The 23,687-nt window shown below is 44.6% G+C and overlaps 5 protein-coding genes across 5 annotated transcripts; 2 read left to right on the top strand and 3 right to left on the bottom strand.

Annotated features, from left to right (window-relative positions):
* Positions 1 to 1,325: 1,325 nt before the first annotated feature.
* On the bottom strand, positions 1,326 to 2,381 carry PtA15_9A624 (uncharacterized protein; the record flags this gene model as incomplete). Its single annotated transcript, XM_053172853.1, has 5 exons — positions 1,326 to 1,332; positions 1,445 to 1,523; positions 1,621 to 1,774; positions 1,872 to 1,993; positions 2,120 to 2,381. 5 exons carry the CDS (start codon positions 2,379 to 2,381, stop codon positions 1,326 to 1,328), a joined length of 624 nt encoding a protein of 207 aa, XP_053024052.1.
* Positions 2,382 to 3,084: 703 nt separating this feature from the next.
* On the top strand, positions 3,085 to 4,343 carry PtA15_9A625 (uncharacterized protein; the record flags this gene model as incomplete). The annotated part of the gene is made up of 7 exons (XM_053172854.1): positions 3,085 to 3,275; positions 3,332 to 3,350; positions 3,429 to 3,510; positions 3,597 to 3,743; positions 3,815 to 3,891; positions 3,971 to 4,125; positions 4,187 to 4,343. 7 exons carry the CDS (start codon positions 3,085 to 3,087, stop codon positions 4,341 to 4,343), a joined length of 828 nt encoding a protein of 275 aa, XP_053024053.1.
* An 832-nt stretch (positions 4,344 to 5,175) lies between these two features.
* On the top strand, positions 5,176 to 7,241 carry PtA15_9A626 (uncharacterized protein; the record flags this gene model as incomplete). Its single annotated transcript, XM_053172855.1, has 7 exons — positions 5,176 to 5,198; positions 5,286 to 6,151; positions 6,227 to 6,343; positions 6,421 to 6,499; positions 6,599 to 6,866; positions 6,957 to 7,064; positions 7,140 to 7,241. 7 exons carry the CDS (start codon positions 5,176 to 5,178, stop codon positions 7,239 to 7,241), a joined length of 1,563 nt encoding a protein of 520 aa, XP_053024054.1.
* A 529-nt stretch (positions 7,242 to 7,770) lies between these two features.
* On the bottom strand, positions 7,771 to 9,285 carry PtA15_9A627 (uncharacterized protein; the record flags this gene model as incomplete). The annotated part of the gene is made up of 7 exons (XM_053172856.1): positions 7,771 to 7,851; positions 7,942 to 8,052; positions 8,157 to 8,300; positions 8,421 to 8,538; positions 8,679 to 8,852; positions 8,927 to 9,122; positions 9,213 to 9,285. 7 exons carry the CDS (start codon positions 9,283 to 9,285, stop codon positions 7,771 to 7,773), a joined length of 897 nt encoding a protein of 298 aa, XP_053024055.1.
* A 3,313-nt stretch (positions 9,286 to 12,598) lies between these two features.
* On the bottom strand, positions 12,599 to 14,373 carry PtA15_9A628 (uncharacterized protein; the record flags this gene model as incomplete). Its single annotated transcript, XM_053172857.1, has 7 exons — positions 12,599 to 12,633; positions 12,705 to 12,907; positions 12,975 to 13,021; positions 13,097 to 13,150; positions 13,244 to 13,344; positions 13,469 to 13,985; positions 14,074 to 14,373. 7 exons carry the CDS (start codon positions 14,371 to 14,373, stop codon positions 12,599 to 12,601), a joined length of 1,257 nt encoding a protein of 418 aa, XP_053024056.1.
* Between the last annotated feature and the right edge of the window lie 9,314 nt (positions 14,374 to 23,687).

Below are 23,687 nucleotides of genomic sequence, written 5' to 3' on the forward strand. Positions count from 1 at the left end.
TCCTCTAGATGTGCAGTTGGACCGGCCATCAAAGGGAGTGTTTACTCCATTCAATGGCCAGTCTCATTGTCAAGCATGTACAAGTACCAAGGATTCTGCCCGGTGGGAATGAATCATTCTTGGCAAGCATATGTGCAGGTGCTTGCCGGGGAGCAACCTTGGCAAGGATGTAGACTAGCTGGTGCATTGTAAGGAGCAATATTCCCCCCGGGCCCGGCGAGCCAAGTGAATTACAAGGAGCGATATTCTCCCCGGGCCCGGTGAGCGAAGACACCTTCCGCCGTCCGGCCAGCCAATACACATAGCTGCTGTCCGCCTGGAGTAGCCTTCCTTGGCTAGCAGGTACGGACTGCTCCATGGTGGAATCCTTCCCGATGTGCAGGTGCTCACCAAAGAAGTTACCTTTTTTTACGCGGTTGTTGTTCTGGTGGAGACTGTTGCTGATTTGTCCTCGCAACTGGCTCTCTTTTCGGAAATAGAGAAGTTTTATTCAATTCCTCACCCAAACCTTGTGTACCACCAATACAAAGCTGTCATCAAGAAGTGTATAGGAGCTGCCAAAACCCCTTCAAAGAGGTCATCAAAGGTGTCAAATTGCCCATGGTATCCCACTGGCCACCCCAGATCAATATCAATCAAGCCCCATGTTAGTTGAATTGGCCCCCACAGAGCAATAAATACCAAAAGAACAACAAATCCCTGCAAAACAGAAAATCCTTCACATTTTCTACCATTTTAGTGGAAGTTGAATTTGTATTGTAATGATTTTGGCACATTTGTGTCTTAGTCTTGAGAGATCTTTCCTTATCATAACCAACAAAAGCAGAGTTGAAGTAAAAGTTTCCAAGAGTTGGGTAGTCCAACATAATTTGAAAGCACCAGTGTCCTCCGTATATCAGATGACCGCTCAAAACTTGGTAAAAATTCCCCCTCCCCCCAAAAAAATGGTTATATTAGGTAGTTGGGGTACTAAATTCAAATAAATTGAGCAGAGGTTGGTGGAAAGCTTTCAAGTGGTACAGGTATAAAAAATCCCAAGTTGAATAAATAATAAGTTAAATAGGAAACAATAGGTTTATAATTTTGGCCCAAATTACAATAGATTAGACATTGGTTACAGATTTTCACGTTGTATAGGTGCAAGAAATACCTTCCTATCCTAGGATGTATTTTTCTTCCTATTATTCCTTATTTATTATTTTTGAGATTATCCGGATGGCAAGCCGGAGTGTAAGTCTGATAGCTGCGGGTTAACACTTTCCGCATCAAAAGGGAGTATTGAGTTAGACTCCAGTAGCTCCTTGATAGTAGAGACCTTAGGAGCCTCAATAGCTGTCATCAAAAAACGATAGGAGTTGAAGTTTATTAGTTGGGACAGAAATTTTTGAATCATGTGTGTTTTTAGCTCAGCCTATAGGCAGCATTAAAATAAAATACCACATACATTTGAGTAAATGTAGACGGTTGAAGAGTGGGTTTACCCGAGAGATCAGCAGTATTATCGAGCCAGGAGGTGATGTTTCCTAAAGATGCAATGTTGATTGTGGCATGCCATATATTAGCACCGAAGTGGTAACATTATCATAGCAAAGGGATTTATCTGAGTAAGAAAGAACTTACCACAGGCTAAACGAGTAGTGTCGGGGCCATGAACAACGACGCTCCGGCCAAGGACACTTTGCTCTGCTGGGGAGAACTTCAAGAATGGCTCGATGTAGTGTACCGAAGCGGTATCTTGGGCACTTGATATCTTTCCAAACTTTCCAGATAAATCCTACAGGCGGAATCCGTGACGTTGGCGAATGTTGATCAGTATGTTTCTCAATCGGTAGGTGTCAATTGGATCTGCTAAAAAATCTAAACTGCCTTACTCCGGCTTCGCATAAATGAGGCTGATGGAAATCGCAAGGTGTTTTGGCGCCAGCGTGAAAAGGATCGAGATGTCCCTTAGTTGCTGCGCAATTGCCATCTGCGCCCACCGGATGTGTATGAACTGCGAAAGATAACCGGCTCAGCTTCCCACTGGATCCGTGATCGGGATGACAGCGCATCTTTGATAATAGAGCGCGTAATCGAAGCTTGGAGGCGCAAATTGCAGCAGCGGGGCAGCAAAGCTTACCATGATAAGTGTAGTCACCAAAACCTGCCGGTTTTTTCAAGCCCGAAAGATTGACATCAACCACCAAAAGCTGTGCGCCAGGAACCAATTGGAAGGTCACTCGTCCTGTGATGCCGAAATTTCCGTTCAGTATAGCGTTCGCGGTCAGGGGAACATGGCAGTCTCCAGTGCCACCAGAGGGGCGCGTTTGTCCGTTGGCGTAGGCTAGGAAGCAAGTCGCGGCCGATAAGTAGGTAGATTTTCGAAACACTACGTATCTCATTCTGTGTGTTTTCCTGAGGATGATTTTTCGCTGGGGGGATTGAAAGTTGTAGGTGCGCGAAATTATCGACAAGGATGCGGACGAAGAAAAATGCCTCAAGTTAAAAAAAGGTCACCACAACAGAGGCAATATGCAAAATATAACGGAATGACGAGTGAGGAATTTCTGCTCGACTTCCTCGGTCGAATGGAAGAAGCACATGTCCATCATTTGCATCCTTCTCTGTAGCCATAGCTTTCGTGTATGTATCCTTGATCCCGTGATACCAGGGGACAAATGCTCTAGGTCGCGTCAAGATCTGCAAGGGCTGGCGAGTGACGGTGGACATTTCTCATCCGCAGTGTGGTTTCTGTGTTGTTTTCAGGATGGCTGACTGTTCTAGTGACGGCCGCTTCGCCATCGACCTGGTAGCTATGGGAGCTGGCTGGAGCACCCCGCCGGGCATAACCAAGAGACCGGCGGACGGCCTAGCTATATTCCGATCATTCCCCCGGTCGCGGGCGGGCGGCTTGTCCAACTCTTGATTGCTGCCGATCAAGCGGCTGGAATCGACCTTGGGAATACAATGGACCCGGTGTTACTCTTGTCAATCCTTCACAGCTTGGCTCCTCGGGTAAAATTTGAAACATCTGGTTTCGGAGTTACTGGATTTCCATCATCCCATCATTTCAATCATGGCTCGACAGAGATATTCCAGGCGGAGATGTCACTCGCGTGGTGTGTGATAGCTCTGTACTTAAGTCCTCACGAGCTCTGGTGTCAGCGTGCCCAGGGCAATCACCCTCAATCACCACGGTCCACATTCCGCCTTCGAACTTGCCCTCAATGGTGGCTCCTAAGCGACTACCCCGTGTTTATTGCGTCCGGCATGGTCCCACCGAATGGCAAGTTTTCGTTTGTTCATCCATGCGTTGCTACATTTTACTTATGTAATCCTTCTTTCCTCATAGGAGCATCAATGGACGGCACGTAAGCGTTCTACCTATTTCACGGCGTGCTTTTTCCTATCTCTGAGTCCGTATTCATGTTGTGAGAATATCAACCTAGACCGGGACGACAGACCTGCCGCTCACTGAGGAAGGTGAAAAAATCGTTGCCGACTCATCGGGTAGACTTGTGGGGCCAAATAGTGAGCTAGATTTCAAAAACCCCGACTTTTTATTTCCGCAGCATGCTGACTGGCTATTCTTCAATATATATTTATTCTTCTATCAGAAATCATCGATCCACAACTTTTTACGAAAGTCTTAATATCACCTAGGCAACGTGCTAAGCGGACCTTCGAGCTTTTGTTCAAAGACAACGTACCTGCGTTTGAAATCGAGGAAAATGTTCGCGAATGGACCTACGGGGATTATGAAGGTAGGAAATACTTCTCTTGCCTAAGTGGATTCCGTCACGCTTATATCTACATTTTTGTCTTCCCGCTCAAGGTCTATGGAAACACGAAGTCGCTGAGATAAGAAAACAGAAAGGGCTGCCGAGTGGCCGCGGTGGTTGGGATATTTGGGTAAGAGCCATCTACCACCCTGTTGAGATTCCTGATATTCTGGGTGACCAAGATGCCCCGGGATCTCAACACTTCACAGGTAGATGGATGTGAAGGAGGGGAAAGTCCTGAGGAGATCACAGCACGAGTAGATTGCGTTGTGAGGAAAGTGAAAGACTTACACCGAGCGTGGGTTGAAGACCCCAATCGCAAGGCCGAAGATAAAGGAGGTGACGTGCTGATCGTTACTCATGGGTAAGAGGGACAAAAGCATTCCTTATTTCCCTGGATAACTTGCTGATTTTCAAACAAGCAGACACTTTTCTCGATGTTTTGTGGCTCGTTGGCTAGGATTGCCGCTGCCTCATGGAAGCCTTTTCACCGTTGAGACCGGATCAGTCACTATTGGTCAATACTACGGCGGTAGTCTAGACTATCCAATTCTTGGAGGTTTGAACATTGGCTCCGTATAAATCTTCCTTATCTTATATAACTTGCTCCCAACATTAGTTCGCAGCTTTTCACTCCCTCTCCTTCTTGTGCCTGCCATGATAAAGAAAGGTACCACGCAAGAGAAGTCCTGGGAAGATTCCACTGAAGCATCGTTAAGAATTGCAGGACAAAGCTAGAGATATTACGTCATAAGCTGCTTCATTGGTGTGATGGCGCTTTGATTGTAAAACGTGTCTTCCCTAAAATGATTATGTCTACATACTACTCTTGTTTCACCTGTTTCGTTCTGCTTCTTTTCGACATGTTTCTTTCTTACCTTGTTATTACTGTTGCCTTGAAATAAAGCTTTTTCATAAAGCTGTAACTATCCCTTCCTCAGTTTATGTCTAGCTCACCGGAATCCTACGAGGTTAAACTTCCTCAACTATCCTCAGCTCGGCGAATTGTTCACTTGAATAAAGTTGATAGTCATTTGATTACTAGGACGAGAAGGTGGTCACACTGGGGCCATGGTCTTGACACAGGACAGCGTCTCACATGCTATTCGACGATAAGACAGCAGACAGATGTATCCTATACGTACCATGGGAAGGTCCGCGCAGACGACCTCGAGTATCGTAGGACCGCAGGTACCCCTTCTTATGGAGACGATACAGCAAGCGAATCCGGACATCCTATAGAACGGGGCTCTCATGTTTCAGCGGCCGCAATATATATTCACCCCTTATTCCCTTAGTCCCTACAGGCATTGGACACAAAAACCATCTTGCGCTTTTTCTTGGTAACCATTTCTTTAACCGAATACCACAGACGCTAGAAGCACCTTTGAGTTGAAGACCATCATTACCAACGATGGAATACGACTACGTGATCGTGTAAGTCATGGTATACGCATATCAATCGTAGTACAACAAGAAAATGCTAACCAGCATTCCTACTGCCTGTCAATTTTTTTTTTGAAGGGGCGGTGGAACAGCAGGCTGTGTCCTAGCCCACCGTTTGTCCGAAGACCCAAACATCTCGGTATTGGTCATCGAAGGCGGACCGAGCGATCAAAATCTGGACTCCGTATTGCAACTGAAAAACTGGATCAACCTGTTGAATGGTCCCCTCGATTATAGCTATCCAATCAAGGAGCAATCTCGGGGGAACAGTCACATAATTCATAGCAGAGCAAAGGTTTTAGGTGGCTGTAGTAGCCACAATACCTTGATTAGTTTCTTCCCCTTCCCTGAAGACATGGATGATTGGGTCCAAGCTGGTGCTCAAGGCTGGGAATGGGACAAGTTCAAAGTATACGCCGGAAGAGTCAAATCTCACATCCAACCCGTTGCTAAAAAGGATCAGAATTCCCTCGCTGGAGCTTTCATAGATGCGACCCACGAAGCCCTCAACCTACCCAAAATCGCCGATTTCGCCCAATGGATGAAAGCCGGAGGTCAATCTCCTTGGCGAGAGGGTGTCGGATGGCTCAGCGTCGCGTACCATCCTGAGACTGGTACCAGATCTAGCGCCAGTGTGGCCTACGTCCACGAAATCCTTGGGAAGAGAAAAAACTTGACAATTTGGTTCGAAGCCTGGACTAGCAAGTTGGTTGTCTCTGGACCGCAGAAAGCTGTCACCGGCGTCGAAGTCGAACTCAAGGACGGGCGGAAGGTTTTTGTCAAAGCGAAGAAGGAAGTCTGCTTGTGCGCCGGGGCCATCGATTCGCCAAGACTCCTACTTTTATCGGGCATCGGGCCTCGAAAGCAATTGGAAGATCTCAACATTCCGGTTGTTCACCACCTTCCAGGGGTCGGTGAAAACTTACTCGACCACCCAGAAACAAGTAAGGACGCGTATTTACTGGCTGTCTGAAAGATAAACCGAGCATAGCATGCTCACACTCCCACCTGTTGCGCAGTAATCATGTGGAGGACCGGTCCTCAGCCTTTGCAGACCGTCATGAAGTCCGAGGTAGCCTATTTCAATCGCCGGCCTGTGGCCACAGACTCACGGCCGGACATGATGAGTCACATATGTTCGTCCAAAACAATTGCAATATCAGAAAATCCAGTCACCCAACAACTGACCTCGAGATTGACCTCTGACATCCAGACCAAATTCCGTTCGCCGAGAATACCGAGCGCCTAGGCTATCCTCGTCCAGAGCACGCATTTTGTGTCACTCCCAACATGTGAGCGATATATATTCGAGCCAGCACCTAGCTATCTAGAAACAAAAGTGATATCGTGCTAATCTGGCATTTTGGCCCCTCACAACTGGAATCAAAAAGACCAAGACCGAAATCGAAAGGGAAATTATATCTTACCACAAGCAATCCAAAAGTCAAACCTGAGTTGGACTTTCAATATTTCACGGATCCCGAGGACTACGATGCTCAAGTTTTAGTTGATGGGATCAAGCAAGCAAGACTAATAGCCAAGTCTGAACCCTTCAAAAGTTGGCTGTTAGAAGAAGTTGCCCCTGGCCCGAAGGTACAATCCGACGAGGATTTGAGTCTCTATGCTCGAAAAGCTTCGCATACTGTCTATCATCCAGCTGTAAGATTTGTGGTCTTCTTCTGCACCTGTTTCCCAGCCTTCATGCTTATTCAAGAGCTGACTGTATTACCTGACCTTCCGATCTTTCAGGGGACTTGCAAGATGGGGTCAGTTGAAGATGAAATGACAGTGGTCGACCCCAACATGAGAGTTAAAGGAATGAAGAATATCAGGATAATCGACGCCTCAATCTTTCCAGTTTAGTCATTTCTAATACTGCAGATCTTTGCCCCGCGTTCATTTTTTCGGCTAATATGTCAACTTGTCCAACAGAGCATGATCAGTGTCAATCCCATGATCACAGTCATGATGATCGGGGAAAAGGCAAGCGATTTAATCCTCCAGGACTACTACGACATTCCTAGCAAATTGTGAATACAACTCCCGACGTGCACTGGTGCATTTTGGCACATCTTAATTTTCCATTTATTTGCTCATTTTACCCATTTTTGGTCCACTTATCTGCCTAACCTTCTTGTCCTGATACGATACATTCATGTTGTCCTGCCTTGAAGTTGTACTGCCGCGATACATCATCTTGTCCTTCTCTGATGTATGCATCTTGACCTTTCCCCCGGAACAGAGCAAACTATACTTTTTTGCTTTCTCAAACAACCACGGCACTTGTTTTTTCATTCAAGGATTCACAATTGTGTTTTGGCAGCCATCAATTCAAAACCAAGATTATGTATCTGTGTGCAGTAAATGAGCAATAACAGGAGACAATGGAAACGTGGAGATGTGTATAGCAAAGATTTGTACATATATGGGGGATTGTTTTTTCGGTCGGGTATTGAAATAAGAGCCAACAAAATTGCCAATGAACTCCGAGGAATCACCAGGGCCAGTCATCATCATTGTTGTAGATCATTATTGTCAAGTAAAGCGCATGTTTCCATTTCTTTCAAACGTATTTGCCAAACATGGGTATCAAGCTTTGGGCCAACGTGAAGGAAAAAATCAGTTTCGGCCCAACGACCAAAACCTAGTTTTGGGGCGGGTGGTAAAGCAATCGCGGTCAGCGGAAAATGTATAGCGAGTGAAAAGTAATCAAGGAACAACGAAAGATGCGTACTTTGGGCGTCAAGCCTTTGAAGAAAGCACCGAATCCCTCGTGCTTCATGATGTCTTTGATGACCATGATTCCACCCTGCTTGGATTCAAAGTTTTGGTTCTGTATCCGAGTCTAATACAAAATTCCAAGGTGATGTAAGGCCATGGAACGGTTCTCTTTGCGACTGAAAAAGCCAGGTGAGATGGTTTTCAAGATTCATGGAAATACTGGCATACTTTGATGACGTCCAATGGCTGCGAAATGGCGATGGATGATATACTCCCGGCAATCGAACACACAAAATTTTGACTCCAAGTAGCTTTCGAATAATCTTCCAACTTGAACAGGTATTCCTTGGTGAAAGCTGACCCGCCAAAAAGCTGTTTTGGGTACGAACACGGAGGATCAGAAGCGATTTTTCAGTGGTTCGACTCATAAACTTTCCCTGTATTGTTTCATGGTCATGTTAAGCCTGCGTGGGGAGAAGGAAGTTGACTAACTGCAAAGGAGCCAGGTGCGTTACGTGCCGCCGTCCAGCCCCATCCCCGGTATAATGAAAATCCTTCGTCTGCCACAATTTTTAAGAAGCTTCTGGATCGAAATGCCTCCGGATTCGTCCTGGAGATTCGTGGGGGTTTGAGAGAATTTTATTTAATTCCCAAGTCGTATTGAAATCAATGATAGCAGAAACGGATGGGACAGTCATCCGATGAAACTCTACACAGAAGGAAGCCCCGAGCGAAGGTAAATCGGCTCACTGTCTCTTAATCTTAAGTACATCTAATGGTAAAAGGACGATTTCGCCGATTCCCGTTAAAGATCCTGCTGCGGCTTCAGTCATAGCCTTTCCATTCTTTTCGCCAAACATGGATACGAACTTCGATTTGTGGTGTTTGTTTAGATAATCTTTGAAATAAGGCTGGCCCCCGAACCTTTATCATATACGCGCAATTTAAGCCAACATGTGCATTGAATCTTAACATCAAATGGGTGAGAAATACTCAACTTGTATATCCTTTGGAGGATTTTATATCCAGCTGCATATCCTAAACCAGGAAATAGCGACAAAAATTTCTTTCCGATCGGAGCCTCTGCATAATTCTTGAACACGATTTGGTTGAAGTTTAGTGAACTCGATTTGTTGGACATCAATCTTTTTGCCAATGTATCGACCGGGTGGAAAATCATCAATTCAGCGACGCCTATAGAAGGAAAAGAAGTAGTAAGTTGCTTGTGCGCAAATTATTGTTTTCTCCCGTGAGTGAATTCTTCCATTCATGAGATGAGTTAACCTGAAGTGCCCGAGCCTAAGAATCGGGCAGCCCCGCTATCGCGATGCTGTGTTGAGGAGAGGGGGGGTGACATGGTTGTGTAAAATGGTTCGTTGGCCCTTGAATGCTTCTCTATCGTTCCGGGTCTGCTTGAGGTTCTTTCGAGATTTGAGGTCGGGAGATATTTAAGTACATATTATGGTTATGGTGGTCAAAATTGAATATGCAAAACAATTGCGCCGGCTCAATTCTGAAACTTATTTGCGTTGGTCCCGAACTTAACACAAGCCCCTCGCTGCTGCGGGCGTCAAGCCTCCGATAGCCCTCGGCAGGAGGGACTTGCGCGCTATCGCCCCTTTTTGGCGTGCCAAGATTCTGAGTTTGGCTGGGTGGTTTCTTCAAACCATCACAGTTTCCTGCTTTCAACATGTTTAACCTTAAAAATTTGCTTGGCATAAATCCTTGCTTCTTGCCTATCATCTCATATAATCTGAGTTATGTTAGACCTTTTCTTCTGGTACAAATAAATTATCCAAGAAAATCAAACCTTGGAGTTCACTGAAGTCGAGTAACAGACATCATCTGTGCTCAATGAAATCTACATGTAGTTTTTTTTTTTCAACTTACAGTTTGTTTTCATACCATACACCAGCATACACCCCACTCGATGACGGGTCATCGGCATTGGATGGAGTGCCACTCCACTCAATAACCCGTCATCAAGTGGAGTGTACACCTAATGGCCGGTAGGGTGGGGATCCCGTAATTAACCGGCCATTGAATGGTTGTGTTGTCCAGCTACATCACGACTTATGAGCACAGTCCTCAAATGAGGGTCCGTGCTCTAATCTCACAATTATGGTGTTCAAAGCTGGTTTGCATAATTTTATGCATGCATAAATCATAAAATAATAAAAATATTTTGGTGAGGAAATTTTGTATTACATAATCAGACAGTCATATCCCCTGCAAAAAAGATTTTATGATTTTATGATTTATGCCTGCATAAAATTATGCAAACCAACTTTGAACACCATATGAATGTCTGCAAATCTGGGTTACAGAGTTAGTAACGTTCATGAGGTTTGTTTCTCTTCTATAATTTCTCAGGATACATATGAGCCAGTACAAAAAGAAAAAAATACCAGAATCAGCAGTAGCATGTTGGGCTGAGCTGGAGCAAAAAATAATAACAAAAAGTTGTGGTATGTGAGATGTACAATGAAGAAAAGGAAAACAGACCTGAAAACCCCATTCTCCGTGCGCCAGAATGGGGAGGTACAGTATAAGTCCCTCCTGACAGAGGCTTGCTTTGCGAGTTCAGCCTACCCCCCAGGGGCCCGGAGTCTTGAGGGACTTTTCCAAGTTTGCGTTGGTCCGGCAGCGGGGTTGAAAATGAGTAAGCCTAACTTTGGGTAAGTCCCTGTGTAACAGGAGGCTAACAAAACTAAATCCCTCTGATATGGGGGCTCATGATTGAATTTTACTGGAGCTAAATTCAAGGCCTTTATGGACAAAGTTTTAAAATTTGGGTAAAATGCACAGCAGCAAGTGATACTGATCAATTGGTGCAATTTATCAATTTTTTATAAAATTGTTCATACCACCTTAAAATGTGTTCCAAAGTTTTTTGAATTTCAATTGCAAACCCTCCTGTTGGAGGGTGACGCTGTCCCACAGGGACCTTCCAAAGGAGGGACTTCTAGTAAGTCTAGACTCTACCCTGCAGCCTGAGAGAATCTGGAAAATAGCTTTTTTTTCAACTTGCTGTAGCAGCACCTGGCCACCATGGGTTCTGCTTCATTCCTCATTACACAACTTGCACTGTGCAAAATCCAAAAATCACAATGTTACCACAATGATTGTAGATCAAGGAAATGGGTTGAAGAGGTAGGAGAATTGTCAGCCACAAAATCCAAAAATCACAATGTTACCACAATGATTGTAGATCAAGGAAATGGGTTGAAGAGGTAGGAGAATTGTCAGCCTTAGAGATACATTAAGTATCCAAAAGACTGCAATAACTTAGTAAATAATAATAATTATTAAATTATTATTGCAGAATCAGATTCCTCATCATAAATTAAGGGGGGTCACCCACTTGAAGTACCCCCTTATTCCTATTCCTTCATGTACTAATTGTATAAATAAGAATTGGCCCCAGAAAGCGCCCAAAAATAGTATTACATACATAAATTTAGTAAAACAAACAATGTACATAAAATTAAACTGTTGTACATTAATGAGTAATATTACTTGTGTAAAAATACCCCGTGAAAGTATTATGTAGACTTCTACTGAAGCTCTTTCACATGACAATTGGTTATAAACATGTCATGTGACAGAGTCAGGGAAATTAGTCTATTACAATACAATTAAATTACCCACAGCCAAGCCCTTTTCACGGCTACTCCTCTGGATACTCCCATAGGGAGGAAAGGACTCAGTGATTACGCCCACTGAAGTCCCCTCTATAAATAGAGGCCTATTTGGCCCTCAGGAAAAGATCCCCCAGACCATTCACCGCCCATAAACTGTAAGTTTGCCGTGAATATTCTCCTCTGCTACATTTGTAGCCACTTTTCCTTATAAACCATCCCCAGCACGTAAAAATCCACTGGATTAAACCCTTTAAATCATCAAAAATCCCTTATTAGCATATTTAAAGCTTTATCCTTATAAGTAGTTGCCGTAAGACCACCGCCTCTGTCAAGCAGCCAATCAGTTTAAGCGCTTACCACCTACTTTCACGCCAAATTAATTCCCTGTAATTAATTACATAATTAATTCCCTGTAATTAATAATTACATATTATTAATTACATAATTAATTCCTCCTCTGTTACAGAGTGTTAAAACCCTTGTAGTGGCCATATTTGCCACGTAACAAGCTTGGTAATTTAAATTACCAGTGTTTACATCAGCACAGTTATAGTGCTAGGGCCCAAAACCCTTATTTTGACGGGTTTTTTGCCCTAAGCTTCATAAACAGAGCTGTCAAGAATACTACACAGATATGGATAGGTTGGGCCCTGAATCCTGATGGAAATGAAAACTAGATAAAAAAAGATTCAAGGACAAGGACAGGGATTTTGAAACAATTACCACAAAAATTATTAATTCTCTCAGGTCGCAGGTTCCACATAGCCCATAAACCTTCATTTGGCGCAACATCACAAGTATTTTCCCATAACCACTCTGAGATCAGGAGGGAGTTACTCAGTCAAGTTAGAGCTTAAACCGCCTCTCTGGAGGTGTTACTGGGGCAACATTCTTGTGCATAGAGAGAGGCTTAAGTACAAAGTGGGATTGCAGGAGTGGCACGATGTGTTGATTACTCTAATCACCTCCTTAAATAGGTATAAGAAAAACACCATACTCCAATGCAAGAAACTTGGGTCAGATAACTCACAAGCCCGCCATATTCAAGTCATACGTCACCACTAAAAAGTCACGATTTGTCGGTACGATGGAAACTTTGCGCAGCAAAAATTGATGTTTGTGGAATTCTTACCTTTGTCCTTGGGTGCATCCTTGTTGGTCAGGAAATACATTTGACTGTCATCATTGGTGACCAATAGGTAGTTGTTGCTGAACTCATTCACGATCTTTTGCCACTTCATCTCACTCGACAGGGGTTGAGAGGTCAGGTCGGCAACCCAGAGACGATTCGAGGGGTCGGTCTCCCTGCAACTCTCCAAAATGAGGTACTTGCCGCTAGAGGAACATGAATCAGGTGAATCCAGGTGGAATCAAGGGGGGTCAGACAATGAAAACCACCCACTCATCCGAAACTTCAGCTTCCCATAGGTAGGATGGATTTGCTGGGTCCTGTGAGTCGATGATATCAAAACAATATTAGAAAATCACCATCTGATCAGAGAAACCGATCCAAAAATTTCTCACCATGACTATCAATAAATCTTTAGTCTGCGGCTCGCCAAGTCGGTGAAAGTAGAGCTATAAACAGAAACCGATTGGATGAGTGTTTGCGATGTATTCAAGCCAGTGTGGAAGGAAGGGATGGATGCTTGCCATGTGATTGAGCTCAACCTTGGTATCTCTTCCGGTATCAGCTTCGCCTCCTCCTTGTTGATTTGTACCGGTCCCGGTAGGTGGAGGCTGTTTGTCAGGGAATCTTGTATAGAAGAAACCTGATCGTCGGGTCGATCACCATGTCGTCAACAAGCAGCTCATGAATCCATCTCGCATGAAGGACTGATAGTAATAATCGTCATCTCCTCTGCCCTCAGGAAATACAGCATTCATTTCACTGACCGGAATCGTCTTTCATCCAATTGACACCACCAATCTTCACATTCTCGACCACATCCTTCATCCGCCCAGGGTCCTCACCTCTCTTTCCGCCATCGGCAGCAGTCTTTTTATGGGGGCAGTCAGTGCGACGGACGTAGATAGTGTGAGTGTCGCTTCCAAGGCGGGAGACTCCATAGGCCATGTAAGTTCCCGACTCCGAAATGGCCGAGAAAGCGAGTGCGGAGGTGCTGTCGATGGAGAGCAGGTTAGGATCGAAAAAGAGCTCCCCCACAGGGTTTTTGGGGTCGGTAGCCCGCTTGAAGGCCTCCTCCTCCTCGCCTTTCTTGATCCGGTAGAAGATCGATTGAGATTGTAGGCCTGAGTTGAAGTAGAAGTAGTAGTATCCATCGGGCTTCAGCGATGGACTACTGATACTTCCGTAGTCCATACTCTTTGTCAATGTCCGATGGAGTAAGTCTCGATGCGAGTATTTGCTCAGGTAATCCTTCGTGAAGGCCTGTTGTCTGTTGATGAATTGCTATATCAGGAAGGTACATAACCAATCAGAACAATGCTGCGAATACGGGTTACCAATACATTCCTTCTTGTTATCAGGAAGAACGTACCTGTGTCTCTGTGCTCTGCTTGGACGGCTCCTCTAGCCATCTGTAAGGATCTGGGACAGTGACCGGTCCATTCTGTTTACTCTGGAAAATGTCCGATGAGCTTAGATCCCTACGAACGATTGGATATGGTGTTGCTTTTGGGTCCCAATGATTGGAGGAGTCGGTTGTAGGACAGGTATCTGGATGATCTGGAAATAGCTGAGTTACTGGGGATTCGGGGCAAGTGTGCAAGCTGTCTAAGGTGCGCTGAAGAGGTATACGAAACCTCAGAAAGGCTACGAACTTCGTGACTAAGTGCATTTTGAATTAAGATTGCAGGGAAAACAACCAGCAAGACAGGCCGGTGTTTATACCATGTAGCCATGAAAGAGAACAAGGTTGCAGCCTCAGGAGAGAAGACCTGAGGTTCTGAGACAAGCAGTATGAGTAGTGAAGCTATTGGCCGGTACGGGACAACCTGGGACAACCACAAGGGGTTGAAAGCCCCGAAAACGGAATGACGAGAAGGCAAAGAAGGATTAAGAATATGACCTTGTCCTTTGAAGTTTGAAAGTGTACATACACGGCGGGATGAAACGGCAACTGCCGGAGCGCCCCCGGCATGCACCAGCCTTTATCAGCAACCACGGCGTCACATCACACTTCCGGGGACCGCTGGTCAAAGCCGAACTCGAACCAACCTCCTGAATGCCCAAATTCACAATGCGGTGGGAGTCGAGGAAACAACGTTGGCGATGTTGTGAAAAATAAGACTGGCCTGGCTTCCACCGATGATAATGAATTCTTAGGGTGTATGTACTGCACCAAAATGCGGACCAACACACTCGCAAGCTGATTCGCTGCGACAACTGTTAGCTAAAGCCTCCTGGGACTGGGGGTGCAGAGCACCCCGATGCGAAGCATCTCCCATTGGTTGCGCTTCGCGCCAGCCCAGGCCACCAGGCCCCCCCGCAGCGAGGGACTTGTGATAGGTCATAACAGGCCGCGGCGACGAGAAGGCAGGGCCACTACCTCCTGCCACTAGACACCACAAAAGCAGCTCAGGGCCTGAACTTCTGGCCAGCCAGCCAAAACCTCCCTCTATCTCCTCACCCTCAAAGGATGAGACTGGGCAGCAGGAATCTCCGTGCGCAACATGATTGCGGCGCTTGCGGGGTCACCCACCACAACTTCAAGGGGGGGGGGGACCGGGCACAAAGTGATTCAGTGAACATTACTCAACCAAACTTCAATGCACAGTCACTGTGCACATTGCACATGACTGTGCACATTGCACAGTGACTGTTCACATTGCACATGACTGTTCACATTGCACATGACTGCGCACATTGCACATGACTGCGCACATTGCACATGACTGCGCACATTGCACATGACTGCGCACATTGCACATGACTGCGCACATTGCACAGTGACTGTGTACATTGGACATGACTGCGCACATTACACAGTGACTGTGCACATTGGACATGACTGCGCACATTGCACAGTGACTGTGCACATTGCACGTGACTGTGCAGGACTGTGCCTAAATGGCAATTGTGTAATTACAAGTGGGATCACAATGGCAGCTTGGTTGGAGCACCCTGCATGTTGCAGTGGAGGAATGTGAGAATGAGATTGGAGTTTGCAAGGGTGATAATTGATGGAGAGGCGGAGTCAGAGTGAAGGTTGAGTGAGTATAAGTTGAAGAGACGGGCCAAGAGAAAGAAAGGGGGTCAGTCTAGACAGTTTTCACGTGTGAGAGAGGTCTGAGGACTTTACAACATGCATTTTGTGCTGCACCATTTCACACATGCAAGTATATATCAAGATTCAGGCCCTGTTTGGGAGCATTAATGTTATGTGATCTCATGCACTCACATAATGTGATACACATCACTTGTGAATTCCATACATTGTGTTTTCCAAGAAGCTTGGACACTTTTTTTTAAAAAAAAGGTAGATCCTTTCAGATCCCATATCTTTCATGTTTACTCACCAGGGGTGTGGCACTCTCTAGAGAGTGCCAGACTGCAATTCTTTCAGTAAAGTAGTCTGATGTGAGTTCAATGTCATCTGTAAATCTGTGTCAAATTAAGTTCCCAATACAAGGATAACTGTGCATGAAGCTGTTGTGGAATTATCTGCAACTCAATAAAAACACACAAACATCTCTTAGTTGAAATTTTGTGTTTGGTTTATCATGATCACAATTTTGGGCAAGAACTTCAACGCACAAAGTTTTTGGCTAAGTCGAATTCAACTGTCCTTATTCTCAAACATAAAATTTATCAAGTGACAAGGAATATTTTTCAGAGATGAATTTATTATTCATAAAGCACATAAAATCATTTGACAAAACCATTATTTAGAATATAGCAACTTTGAAGGTTCAGCCAACTGTTATACAAATACTTGCATATTTCTGCCGTGCCTATTTCTGTATGAACTTGGGAGGAAATTTGTGTGAAAACAAATTTCTATTCTTTCAAACAGTGCCAAAGCTGGGAAAATTAGTGACCTGCAATCTCCCACCCGCAATATGAAATGTGAAAAATACTGGAGGCATTTTACCCTAACACTTTAACCAGGGGATGGACCATTTCATGAGGGTAAAGTTTGAAGTGCCATCAGCTGTCCATTTGGTACCACACGACTGGAATACATGAATACACATTGCAAAATTTTCATAACTTTACCTCAACCTGATTGCAAAATGCAGTGGCTAGGGGCAAAAAGACTTGAGCTTCTCCCGCAAAAGGGGGGTAGATTGGTGGATACCACCAGGTGCATCATAATATCTCAGTGATCCTGGCAGCAGAGGGAGAAATAATTCAAAGGCTGGCCTGAGAACTCCAAGTTTAACATCCAATTCTGGAATTCCCGTGAAGATCCCAGCAATATAAGTCACAAATTTTTCCTTTCAATTGTGCATATTCACATCTTTTACCTGAATGTTTTGTCAACTATTTTTTGGTTAGCATTCCTTCATCACAGGTACCATTGTGTCCATGTGTATTGTGAAACAACATTTTGTTGATTGCTCTAATTAAATTGTACTTCAGTAGTACTGGCTGTCAGATAATGATGATGCACTGTGGACATGTATTATCTGGACCAATGAAAATCATTTTCATTGAAGTAATGGAAGTGGTACACATTGGTGGTGAGAAAAATAAAATAAAAAATCTCAGGAAGCTTCAAGCCGGGCAGAAGTCAACTACGGTGGCGGGGTGGAAAGGTGGATCTGCTTGGTATCCCTGTGTTTCCCTGTGAAATGTCCACCCTGATGTTCGCGCGAACATCAGGGTGGACATTGACCAGTGGACTATGTAACCTGGACTCAATGGACACTGATTCATGTCATCAAGCTTGGAAAGCCCCGCTCATTCAACAGTACCAAATACTAGCTAGCTTAACAAAGCCTCTTGGGCGGAGGGTCCCGGGGACCCCGCCCGGAGGGCTCTCCGCAGGAGAGGCTTATGAGTTATGTCTTGATTTAAGCAGGAGCAGAAAGGATCTGCTACATTACAAATCCCAACTAATATAAAAAAACTGAATACACTGAGTTGTAGGTTCTGTTCTTGCAAGGAATTTGAGCCACTCATCTATCTTGTAGCCAGAAAAACCACTCCTGGAGTCCCAAACAAGTGGAGCCTCATTTGGAAGACTTGTGCATTTTTGATCTTTTGAAAAGGTCAACAGATTGTGATAGAAAAATTCTGAGTAGACCAAATTGTAGAGAAAGAAAAGTAGCATAGGGTACAGGTGGGGCATATTGGTGGAGAGGCTGGGGGAGGAGCTATAAAATTTTTAAAAACCTCTCAGCCAAATGAACTTTATGCTCCCGCGTGAAATTTGGGATAATGCGCAAGTCCTCCCTGCGGGAGGGGCGGCTTTGCCGCCAGACACAGCGCTCCCACCAGGGGGGACTTGTGTTAAGTTAGAAATACTGGTCATTGAGCCTGGCCTTTCTAGGCTCAATGACCAGTATGTACTGATTTTGAGGTCGGAAAAGCCCAGATCAATGACCAGTATGTGCTGGTCATTGGTCTGGGGCTCAAAAACTAAATTGCTAGTAAACCTGGTCATTGATCTGGGAGAGGCCGCGCTTTACAGCCATAATGCCCTTAATTTCATCAATCCACGGCCACCCCGAAATCAAATTTGATGACCAGTAAATACTTATCTTCAAAGCAGGCAGGCCCTAGCTCAATTACCAGCCCATGCTGGTAATTTAGAAGGCCTTTTGGAGTTTTTTAGCCTGCATATACTGGCCACCCAGCTTGGAAAACACCAGCTGGATGGTCAGTATGTACTGTCCATTGAGTCGGGACTTTCCCAGCGCGATGGACAGTACTTACTGGTAAGTCAAGCTGGGAAGGGGCTGGATCAAGGACCAAAATGGAGTAATGCTCATTGAACTGGGATTTTCCCAGCCAAGTGATCTGTAATAAAGTGGAGGGTTGTTGAATTTTGAATTAAATCCCGCAAGTCCGGCAAGAGTGTTGAGAAGAGAAGAGCACAGTGGCTCAAGAAAAATGGGTGGTGAGGATGAAGTATTCACCGGATGCGGCTCAGGTGGGTCACATGAATTTCTATCCACTCAGTGGCTGGTAATGTATATGGTCATTAGGTGGTGACACCCTCCACTCAATGGACATCCAAAAGTCAGGGTGTCTCCACTTGATTACTATACAGCCCATTGATTAAGTGTAGGGTGTCTCTACTTGATGGCCAGTACAATGTTGGTGTAGAATCCCAATGTGCACCAACCATGGAGTGGATGTACCCTCAAATCAATTAACAGTGTGGCCACCATTGGTTTGATCAAAGTTCAGCCTCAGTTGAACATAACATCAAATTATTTGAAGCCAAAATCAAACATGTTTGAACAGTTGATATCAGAAAGGGTTACAGAAAGAAAATATGGTATGGAACTCTCAACAGTGGGTCAGCTACGCTACCATAGCTGTTAGCGTAGCGTAGCGCAGCGCAAATGCGCTATTTTTTAGCGTAGTGTTAGCGCAATCGCGCGCATCTGCACTAACGCTACGCGCACAGGTTGCAAAGCTATTTTAGCTTTTAGCGTAGCATTAGCGCAGATTCGCGCAATGGCGCTAACGCTAAGAACGCAGGGCGCAAAAGAGCGTTCGCTACACTGCGCTACAGCGCTTTTTGAGGCAAAAAAGGCCTTTTTTTTCCGCTAAAAGCGCCTTAGCGCAACATAGCGCAGCGTCGCGGGTGTAGTGTAGCGCTAAAACTGAACAAAAATTGGCGTGCTTTTAGCGCCGCTGAAAATTAGTGCAGGGTAGCGGCGCTAACAGCGCGCTAACGCTATTCAAAAAAGGCCAGCGCTTTTTGCCACTACGCTAAACGTTAGGGCTATAATAGCGTAGTTTAGCGTAGCGGCCCACTGTTGGCACTCTCTAGAGAGTGCCACACATTCCCCCCTGGTGACTCCATGCTTAGTCTTGAGAGGTGTCAGATGAGAACCAAGGCTAAATTTAATCCCTGATAACCCATACCCATTGGTGGAATGTGTTAACAATGGACTAAGAGTGACTAAGGGTTAATAAGTTGTGTTTACCAGACATTTTCTAATTTTGGTGGATAACTTTCTCATGGGCTAATAGTAATAGGGACTATATATGGGTTAATATTAACTTGGCTGTATTTCAATAAAACTCAAGTTTTTGGCCACTCGAGTCATGTACTTTGATCTAAATCACAAGCTCGATGGCCCTGGTATATGCCAGCCATTGGAGTGTGTATTTACTTGGTATTCAAAACCTATAAATTTGCAGACCTCCAAGTGAAGATAATGGGATTTCACTATTTCACTTTGGTATAAATTCTTTTCCCATGAACAAGTCTAAATTTCTGTAACTCAAAATGGCCACACTTGCTCTTTTCATCCAATTCTTCATGTTTTCAGATTGCTCATTCAGGATTTGCCCAAATTCAAGTTTCTCTTTATCCCATGACTTTGAATCCGAAGGATCTCTTTGAAAAATCTTCTGGAAACTATCCATGAAACTAATTTTTTTGAGAGTCTGCTCCTTCTCTTCTCCATTGATTTTCTCTATAAGCTCGGGCTTGAAGTTCTTGCAATAATTCAAAATGTAGCCAGAAAATAGAAATTTTGTTTTTTCTATGTTTTCATTTTCAGAAAACGTTGGATTGCTTCCCTGAGAAATAATAGGAGGATTCTTGAAAAAATTTCCTGCATATTTTACTGCGTCAATAGTGCTTTGATTTTCATTTTGCTTGATCCCTCTTGCAAAAAATGGGTTCAAATTGGTAGTAAAATCTTCAAAAGGTTTAGATACGCGCCCAAGGTGTTTAATCTCCTTTGAATCCAATTCCTTCATCATGGCTTCCAGTTGGTTTTGCACCAAAACTCTCTTGTCTTCTTGATCAAGAGCTGTGCCGAGGCCAAAATACAGCATCCACAAAAACCAATCAAAATGTCAAGTCAGTTTCTTCCGCAGGATTTTTGAGTTTAAGGCAATCAAATTTAAATTCTGAAACCTCGAACTCAAAACAAACCTGCTATAGATCTATGGAAGGGATTGAGCTTTGGGTGGGTTGTTAAACATGCCAGGGTAGGGACTATTGCATCCCCACGAAGCCACAATAAAATATCCGCCCTATGAGTTTGCCTCTTGATCTGAAGAATACTAAGTTTGAGAGACTCTGCAAGAAAATCAGGTTGGAAAAGTGCATTATCCTTGAGGAGATCCAATGGCTTGAGGTTGTACTTTGTTACATAATCACCTATCGTGAACATTGTTTCCAATATCATCAACCTGGCACTGTTGCTCAATTGCGACTTCTTGTTGGGCTGTATGAGCGCTTTTTCCACCATGACCCAATTGCGTTCGAATGGGGATGGGCCCTGCAGGCACAAACCAGTTGGGGACGAATGGAACAACTGCTTCTCGCCGGTGGTTTCAGATGTTGGCCTGTGCAGTTCATTCACAGATGTTGTAGGCGGTTGACCCATTGCGCCCTGAGGTCTCTTCAAGGAAAGGTGAATCTCATTCAAATTGTCAGCCAATTTTGAAGCCTTTGAATTAGTGTCACCATTTGACTTGATTAATTCCTTAAGTGAATCAATCTTTTGGTGAATTATTTCTAAATCCATGGATAAACTCGCTGTATATGAACATCACAGGTCAGCTCCATGGGCAAGTTCAGGCAGGATGAAAACAAAGCAAGAGATTCACCTTCGGTCCCACTGGTAGTACCAAGCGGGCGCTCATCGATCGGATCATGTACCTCTCTCACGGAGGTGACTAATGAAACTGAAGAGATGAAAGTGGGTGAGTGAAGAAGAATCCGACAGAAAGTAAAATAGATCCGCCTGTTCGTACCTGAACCATTCATTGTTTCTCCCGCTAATTTCATGGCAGCCGAGTGGCCTGGCCAATTTGCCCCTGATAGACACACAGCTAGACAAACCAAAAACTTCTTTGGTGTAAGCATTGCCAAGCTGAAGGTCCAAGGGATCACGTTTAGTCAAAAATTCTGTCTAGCCAATCTATACTACTCAAATTTTGCGCTTCCTATGAAGAACTTAGACGTAGCTTTTCGAAGTGGTTGGTTGAAATGAGTCAATTTTCCTTCTACTTAAATGTAATAACTTCATGTTTCACTGAGTCAAAGGGCCTCGCTGAAATCTCATGCGCAATATTTAAATCTACAGCCTTACAAACAAGCTCCCCTCGTCCATCAAGAGTGGAGGCGACTCGTTGAAGAAGATGAGCAAGTCAGGACTGCGAATAAATACAATCCTGGTTCAAATCCGCATCGAGAGACACCTTAATGTCAGTATTTTCTTTTCTTTGCTTCACCAAAGTCTGGATAGGCTGTCACGGGCTATGTATCATTCTTATAAGGGCCTGTACCATAGACATCAGTTATTGAAAATTAACATGGGATTTTCATTTCCCAAAAATGGTATACCAAGTGTTGCTCCTTAGGAAGATGATCACCGCTGGTTTCAGAAGTACTGCAGCATGTGTGAATTTTGTATTTTGAAGAAATTCAAGTCCAAAACTGGAATTTGTTGCTATGGTACAGGCCCTAAGCTTCATGGAAGCGGCTATGTAAAGTTGAGAGACAAGCACTGTTGGTCCAACCAATGCCAAGTGGCAAGATGTTTCTGGTGTGAAATAACCAGCAATTTTGTCAGAAACCAGAATAGATGTGGACTACAGGAATTGAACCCTTGACCACATACTTCATGAGTGGATATTTAACAACTATCAGTACAGGCAAATAGGCAAGCTTTCTTGACCCAGGCAGTCACTGCTCTCCCCAAAATTAGGTGACACTCCGTGTGGAAACAACACCTGTCACTACAAGAAAAACTCAAATGGCTAGCAGTTGAGATGCAGAAGCTCAAAGGAAGCTTGAGGTGATACTCAAGCCTTTCTAAAAGCTTATTTCAACCAAGTTTGAACACACAGTTATTGCAATTTGCACAGTGACTAGAGATATTCATTCTGGACCCGGGGACCACACCACTTTCTGGCCCATTTCAGGTACCTAGTACCACACCCAGCACCGCCTGGGGGGTACCACAGGTATTGCCGGCGGGTACCACGGGTATTGCCTGTGCTATCTTTTGGTACGGCAGCATCCTGCTGGTTGCCGTCTTTTGAAACAAGCGGGAAGTGGGTCTATGCCGCTCCAAAGCCTGAGTTCCAACTGAACTCAAACCTTGGAGTTGGTGACATGTAGCAGACATCTCATCACAACCTAGCGCGCACGCGCGCGCGCTACAACAAACAAGACCAGAAACAAAAACAAGACAAAACAAAACAGAAATGACACAAAACCAAACCTCCTCATCCAAAACCTAACCAACACGCGCAAAGTGAAAGAGAAGATAACAGAACATGATGAAAAGAAAATAGTCCGGAAAACAAAATCATCAACAAAGAGACAAGAGAACAGGAGGGGAAAAAAAAAGTGGGAGGGAAGAAGGCCTGAAACGTCTTGAGGATGCGTGCCACGCTGCGCCATTGAACCTGAGGAAGTCTTGAAGGCTTAGAGCTTAAATTCTTGATGTCTTGAACCTTGAAGTCCTCCGCCGCGCGCCACCCGCAATAAAATCTTGATCCCTCCGTGTGTACCAAACTGTCCACCACAGCGGCGTGTAGGATCCCGGAATTATAGGCTAGAGGGGGCAGCAAAGCTATGGCAAGAGGAGCCCAACAGTGGGTAATGACGCTCGGCGAGGTTGAAAAGGAATTGGTGTGAGAGCAGAGTGGACATGTGAACTGCATGGCTTGGTGGTTTGCATGCGTGAGAGGTCAGAGGAGGCTGGTTTTTCTTTCTCTCATGTTTCCCTTTTCAAAGGAGGGGGGAGGGAGTTCCCCCCCCCCCCCCCCCCCCCCCCCCCCCCCCCCATCACTTCTGCAGACATTCATTCTTATGATTATTCTTTACTGCATGGATTCTTTACGTGCGGAGCTTTTTACTTACTTGTGGCCGAGTTAACTGACTTGTGGAGTTTTTCTTTTACTTTATGACGGATGTTACTGTATTTAGGGCGGGATTTTCTACATACTTGCGGCTATTTTATACTTTACTTCATTGCTTATTATGACTATTGCCTC

Source organism: Puccinia triticina, chromosome 9A (assembly GCF_026914185.1).
Source record: "Puccinia triticina chromosome 9A, complete sequence".
NCBI classification, from domain to species: domain Eukaryota; kingdom Fungi; phylum Basidiomycota; class Pucciniomycetes; order Pucciniales; family Pucciniaceae; genus Puccinia; species Puccinia triticina.